Here is a 7289-nt window from a genome sequence, read left to right on the forward strand (position 1 = left end):
TTCCATTTGATATATTGCTGTGCCGGTCACGCCATATATTTGTATTCCCAAGTATCAATTGGTCCCATAGGTTACGATATTTATAGCTGACATATTTAAGACAACCCAATAATTTCCTTAGATTTGGGGAATGGCCCACTGTGAGAATTTAACCCAGCAATCTCCTCTATTCAAACCTCTACCCCCCTTCTCCATCTGAGATCAGTGCTCATGGGGAGCGCCAGACAGACCACTGGCCAGCTTCCCATTATTAGGAACGGGAAAGGAATGAATTGCAGTGCAAGTCTCCATTGAGAAATGACCAAATATAGGCATTTCATGGATGCAGAGGGTGATCCAGACATAAACTGGCCTGTGGTTATTCCACTCAACCCCCAGTGTGTGTGTGTGTGTGGCGGGGGGGGGGGGGGGGGGCAGACTGGTAAGGGCCTCTACAGCCTTGAACATGATGTGTTCAGCAATCGCATATGCAGGCAGCCCCCTCTCCTTTCTTGGTTGATGTGAAGGTCACTCTCCATTAAGCTTTGTTTGTTCCCCAGCCATGTGTACAGAAATGGAAATCAGACTGACAACACTATATACACAATACTGCATTAGATCATTATCTCTCTGTTGCCAAGGAACTCATCAGTGCTCTGTATGTGTACACAAACATTTTATTAGGATCTATTTGACATCTTATACTTGGCATGAGACATAGAATTGTCCATTTAATCATGAAAGAGCATGTATACAGTATCAGCCTACTCCTGAATCTTTCTGTTAGTAAAAGTAAACTTCCCTTTATATTTCAGAATTAATGAAGTTATCATAATCAAGTTTATTTCATTACACTTGCATTGTAAATATATTTTTATTATATGTATACAGGCTCTGTAAGTAATGTTTGTGTAATCAAATATGACAAAGAGCAACCCACATTACGTTAACTGATACAAACAGTCAACAGTCACCTTAAGAGCAGAGTGCCGCTTTGTACAATATGATCACATTAAAAGAATACAAATAAAAAAAGACATTCAATTTAAAGTATGGCATAGATCAACAAGGCTGTTCTATCATTTTGACAAAAGCCAGGAATTGTTTCAGAGTCCCGAGGGTTAAGACATGCAGAATTACATAAGAGCATTTATCTTTGGCATTAGTTGATCGTCCAACCTGGAATAATACAGAATCAAAACAGATATTATTAGGGCGGCCATACTTACTTCCTGATAAGACTGAACTTCCATCCTGAGTCTCTCAAACAGACTGGGATTCTAGGTTGCTTTTTATGTGTTAAACGTTGCCTGAGATGTCTGTCTTGAGATTTGGCAATGACACACACATTTTACAAACCACCTCCTCTCCCCATTGTTTTTACTATGAAAGTGTGAATTGCTGAAGTCAAACCCAACTTTAATTCCCTGATATTATGCCATAAGAGAATTCCCACTTTGTTTGGGCAGAATTCCAAGTGACAAGTATGAGGCGGTTTCCTTCTTCACAAATAAATAAGCTATCAAATAACCGTCCAATATTTAAATGAAAGTTTAAGTTTTATAAGAATTAAAAATAACTATTTTAACTGCTTACTATTGTTACCACACACTCCCACATTACACACATCATACCACATACACTTACCAACAAAACACATCAACGGCTTCATAATCTAGTGCAAAATGACAGGCCAAGCATCAATATGGACAAAAGGGAGACAACTAGGACCTCAGGGCACCTCCTGCAGAGTTCAGACCCCTGCACACCTCTCATCCTCCATGGTGTCCCCGTGGTCCAGTGTATAGTTTGAGGAGAGAACTTAATGGAGGCTGTGCATCCAAAGGAAATCTCATGTTTCACTCTGTGCTCTTTGCCCTATCAACGCCTATCCCGCAGCACAGCGGTAAGACCGTGGATCGGTGTGTGGGACAGCTGGAGCTTTGATCCTTGTGAGATGTCTGTTGTCGTCCATCCTTCTTTCCTTCTGCTCTCTTTTCCAAGGGATTACTGCAATAGCTTTGGTACTGCAACCTGCAATGAAGAAAGGGATGAGTGTATGAATGTGTGCATAATAATGCGTGTGAATATATTGTACACATTTTGTTCAGATGTATAATCAGAAACACAATCAGCACACCAACTTTCTCCATGATCAGTGACTGGCCCGTGCCCCGTCTTACCTTCTTCAATTGTATCTTATTGCCAGCCCTAATGGAGGCCAGCAGTTGGTCCCTCGAGTTCTTACCACCGGATTGACTTCCTTCTTTATCACCCATCTTCCTCTGTGATACAGGTGTCAGAGTGTTCCGCAGGGTGTCGATATCCAGCATGGGGGCTAGGGGAGGGGGTGGTGGGGGCGCCCCAGGGGGAGGTGGGGGTGGTGGGGGTCCACCCCCTGGTACTCCTCCACTTGTCCTCTTAGGAGTCAGCTTTGGCGACGGCATGGGTGAGGGGTGAGGGGAGGGTTTGGGGGAGGCCTTGGGTGAGCCCCTCAGGAAGCCCTTACCAGTCTTGGGAACCTCTAGTGCCCCCTTCTTATCTCCCCCATTGGCCTGGGCCAGCTTCTGCTCCTGTAGACGTTTCTGTCTCTGCCGGTCCATATTCCGACTCAGGATGTTGGTCATGGTCATGCGTGGGCCAGCCAGTTCAAAGTGGTAGCCCAGCTTCAGGAGGGTGGTGTTGTCCTTCAGCACTTTGGTCATCTCCATCTCCGTCTTGCCTCCGCAGATGTGCCGCTGGTTGTGGAAGCGCAGCTCTGTGAGGGTGGCGTTGTGCTGCAGGGCGTGGATCAGGGCGATGATGCCCTTAGGGGTAAGATGGTTAGAGTCTAGGTTGATGCTTGTGATGGTCTTGTTGCTGCGCAAGGTGCCCGCGACGGCATAGGCCACATGGTCGTCAGCACGGCAGTTGGCCAAGGCGAGGGTCTTAATGTGGCTGTTGTTATGCAAGGCCTCTGCGAACTGGATGAGAGTTTTTGTCTTGATGACCTCTGAGTTGTTGATGTTGAGCTCTAACATGGAGGGGTCGTTGCTGCGTACCTGCTCCATGAGCTCATCAAACATGCTGGAGTCTTCCTCTTCCTCTTCCTCCTCCTTGGTCTTCTTTATGGGTGTGCCTTTCTTCTCGACACAGTTTCCAAGTTCTTCACTCTTGCTGGATTTTAACCCTTCGTTTGTGTCTTTTCCTTTGTTCTCCTCTTTTTCCCTTTTCTTTTCAATTCCCTCCTCGTTTACAGTCTTCTTGTTTTCTTCCCCATTTTCCTTCTGTTTAATCTCTGCTTCCTTCTCTTTCGCCTTCTCCTTCACGTCTTCTTTCTCCACTTTCTTCTCACCTTCACTCTCCTTCTCATGAGACATTTGTCTCTCAACTTGCAGGCCAGACTTCTCTGCTTTAGTCTTCTTATCTCCTGTTTTACACTCTTGGACCTGACTTTGCTTTTCAACCATCTTGGACACAAGTCCCCTTGTCTTGTTATCCTCTCTTTTCTTCATATCCTCTTTTCTATCTTTCTCCTTTTCATCTTTCTCTTTTAGCTTGGAAATAAGCTCCTTAGTTTTGCTATCCACACTTTTCCTACTGTCTTCTTTTCTCTCTTTTTCTCTGCTGTCATCCTTTTTCTCCTGTAACTTGAGGATCATATCTCTTGTCTTACTACTGGTGCTCTCCCTATTTTCTCGTTTCTCTTTCAGCTTACTGTCCTCATTTCTCTCTTTTTCTTTCATCTCCTCTTTCACCTCATTGTCCTTGTTCTCAGCTCTCCTGTATCGATAGGATGTGCCAGCTCTGTCCTCTTCAGAGCTGCCTGGTCCCTTGTTATTTCTGTCCTCCATCTTGTTCTCTTGGTCAGATGAGACACTTGCTTGTCTCTGGATCCCTTCTTCCTTCCCTTCCTGACTCAGGCCCATCTTCCGAAGGTACTCCTGCTTCCTGGTCTCCTTCTTGGGTTCTCCCTATAGAAAAATAATAATATATATATTTCAAAATCCCTAAAATGCACAAAACACAAACTACACAAGTCGCAACAGTAATGTCATAAAGGTCTGTGAGTGTCATTTACATGATTTTCAATAAACTACATCAAAAATCTAAACAATTTCCATCTGTTGACCAGGGCTACCTTGAAAAAGTGATTAATATCTCAATGGTATTTACCTGAATAAATAAATAAATAATAGTTATAACCCAATATATATGAATATCACATGCAGTGCTCTCATAGTAATTGACCATTGCCTCAAAAGGTCAATCCTCTCATTGCTCACAACTTTATGATATCATCTAGTGACAGCCTTATCTAAACGGCTGATCATTTACAAATCAATCTGTATTATAACAGTGGAGGCTCATTGTAATGTGTGGAATGGAATGAGGAATAGTATCACATGTGTTTGATACCATTCCTCATTACATTCCATGCATTACAATGAGCCCATCCTCCAATTTCTACCTCCTCCAGCCTCCACTGATCCATAATATGACCCCGCTTTGGCTGTTATATGTTGTTATTTTTCTATAAATGTCATGCCATCATTTCTACTAGAGCAATAGAAATTCTCATAGCTTGAAAGCAGTCTTATTGTTGCACTCCATGCCTAAATGAAGCAAAACATGTTCTCCCTATCCATTCAGTGTTATGTAAGCTATGATATAATATCAAAGCATGTAATGTAAATTTGGACATTAGATACGGTGCATTCACAATAACCCCCAGGGAACCATTTTATAGTACAGAAATACATTTGCAGAGTAGCTAGCTAAGTGTTTGATTTGTGTGAGCGCTCCATCTGTTGTTGCTGTGTGAGGTTCCAGCCTAGGCAGATGTGTCCTTAAAAGGCAGTGAGCGTAGGAGCAATCAACCAAGGAATTCCATCAAGCCGGGATTAAGAACCTCCACAGAGCCTAGGCCCCGTCATCTGAAGTGCCTTTTCTTAAACACATCCAACTGCTAGCTCCTGGCTCTCTGGCACGCTCACACCCAACCAGGTGGGCCGCATGTCAAAAAGCTGTCAACAAAAACCGATATAGTACAACACAAGTCTAATATCCCTGTGCACAGCAGCATTTTAATAAATATATTTCTAAGACTTTGCTCTGTTTATGAAAAGAGAGGGAAGAATGTAGAATGGTTGTTATTGCCCTGAGGGAATAGACAACTATGTTTTTCCTGGCATAGAAACTACATGTGGTGGACACTGTGGTGGACCATGATTTATGAGCTGATAGAGTGGTTGAGGTTGAGTTGGCAAAGGAATATCATCCTCAATGTAAAAAATAGTATCATTATTGCAATGCTAGAAGGACTGAAGGATCTATCCATCGACCAGCAGCCACTGTGGAATTCAACTAATAAACATGATCAGAGTGGTCAGCTGCTGAACATCTTGATATAGTAGAGTATGGTAAACAGTATAATCATAAATCCACCTATTATGTTACATGTTATGTTACCTAAAACAATCCAGATCCCCCCCCCGCCCCTCCCCCCCCTCCCCCACCCCCCATCATCATTTGATCATACCTCAAATGACCGTTCCCTTTGGTTGAGCTTCTTGGTGTCACGCTCCTGGGTGTCCAGCAGCTTAACATCCCGGTTATGGTTAGTGGCTGGCTGAGACTGTGTGTCCCCCTGGTCCAGGAGTTTGCCCTCGTTGCGGTCCAGGTCCGGCGCGGTCACCACCTCCTTCTCCAGCTCCTCCAAATCCTCAGGCGACAGGTTGGACAGCAGATTGTCCAGGTCAGGGTCCTCGCTCACCTGCCGACCCGTCCGCGTGAGCCCCCGCACCTTCCTCCTGGACATGACTGCCTCGGGCTGCTGGAGAACCTTGAAGGAGAACCCCTAGGGAACCTAAACGGAGAACCCTGGGAATAAGGAGGACCCTCAGGACAAGCAGAGGAGAGGTGTTTGAGAGCTGTGATATCCCCTTTAGAATGATGTGCTTTCTTCCTGTAGCAACCCGTAAAGTATTCCCATAGGCCAAAGATGATATCCGAGCTGCTCACCAAAACCCCAGCAGAAGCATCAAACCTGCTGCAGAGAGGCTGGACTCACAGCTGCGTTGCAGTAGGGGTACCAGTATGGAGTGCATCAGCCTATCATCAAAGTGGTCTCTCTGTGAGCCTCGGACATTCTTTGGAATCCTGTGAAACTGCATGTCCATATTTAGACCAGGGTACATAGGCCTTTAAAGGCAATGGGAAGGGCTCAGGTTTACAGAAATGCCAAAGCATGGCATTACACAGTGAGACTTCCTTTTCCACAATTACACCATCACTTTTAGAAGTTGTAAGTGTTCAATGAATGCAGATTTATTAAGAGCACATTTTTAGAAGTTGAATTTGTACTTTAGAAAGATGTAATTTTCCTGGAGGTGAATACACAGTGAACTTACAGCTGGGAAAATCTATTGGGAAATTAAATGTGTAACAGGCAATACATACATTCTACTATGATGTTACTGCAAGGCATTACAGAACCAAATCTATCATGTGTACTATAGGACTACACTTATATCTGTATAAGGTGCAAAATATAAGGATAACACAGATGACTTCTCTCAACTTAAGTGTCTAAACTGAACCGGCACTGTATGGAATGAGACCAAATAGATAATTATTGTTGACTACCATGAGTTTCAGAACAATCTTAACTTGATGGTCTGAAAATAGTGACATCTAGTGGCCAAAATAGTGAAAACACATTCTCACAAAAGCCTCTACAATTTATGGTACTGTATGATTAAATGGCTGATACTGTGGTGCAATAGAATTAAAGACACAATAGATAACAGTGTTTTACATTCCAAAGTTATACTTTATTAGAAAAAACATAGCACTTATTATATTACAATGTCTTACCATCCATTTAGCAACAGACAACCATAAAGCCAAATCTGGAAACTGTTAAACAGTACTGATGTAAGAGAAGACATTTGATTTTTGATTTACCAAAACAAAAAAAACAAATGAATTCAGATTAAGGAAAATTCCATTAAGCAAATGTACTTCAATCTCTGTCAGCAGTTCCAGTAGAAAGTTCCGTTTTCAACTACTTATAGTGTACATATGTAGGGTTCATCATTACCATATGTACATGTGGACAATAATTATCGACATAAGCCAATTCAAGTTGTAAAATAATAACAATGTTTTTTAAGAAAAGTCAAAGTCAAAACTTACAGTAATTTGATAAGAAGAATCAGTGCATGATTGGTTCACTTTTATCAATCCCCTGTGAACAAAACTCACTCTTCTCTTGGGCATCTTCATGTGTTTCAGTTACGAGAGTTTACAACTGAAAAAGATGCATC

General features: G+C 42.8%; 1 protein-coding gene across 1 annotated transcript; it reads right to left on the bottom strand.

Moving 5' to 3' along the window:
* Positions 1-642: 642 nt before the first annotated feature.
* On the bottom strand, positions 643-5990 carry lmod1b (leiomodin 1b (smooth muscle)). Its single transcript, XM_083668196.1, has 3 exons — positions 5501-5990; positions 2163-3932; positions 643-2013 (listed from the first exon to the last, which is right to left on the bottom strand). Exons 1-3 carry the CDS (start codon positions 5777-5779, stop codon positions 1987-1989), a joined length of 2076 nt encoding a protein of 691 aa, XP_083524322.1. The 5' UTR covers positions 5780-5990; the 3' UTR covers positions 643-1986.
* Positions 5991-7289: the final 1299 nt, after the last annotated feature.

This window comes from Argentina silus, assembly GCF_951799395.1.
Source record: "Argentina silus genome assembly, chromosome: 4".
In the NCBI taxonomy this organism is placed as follows: domain Eukaryota; kingdom Metazoa; phylum Chordata; class Actinopteri; order Argentiniformes; family Argentinidae; genus Argentina; species Argentina silus.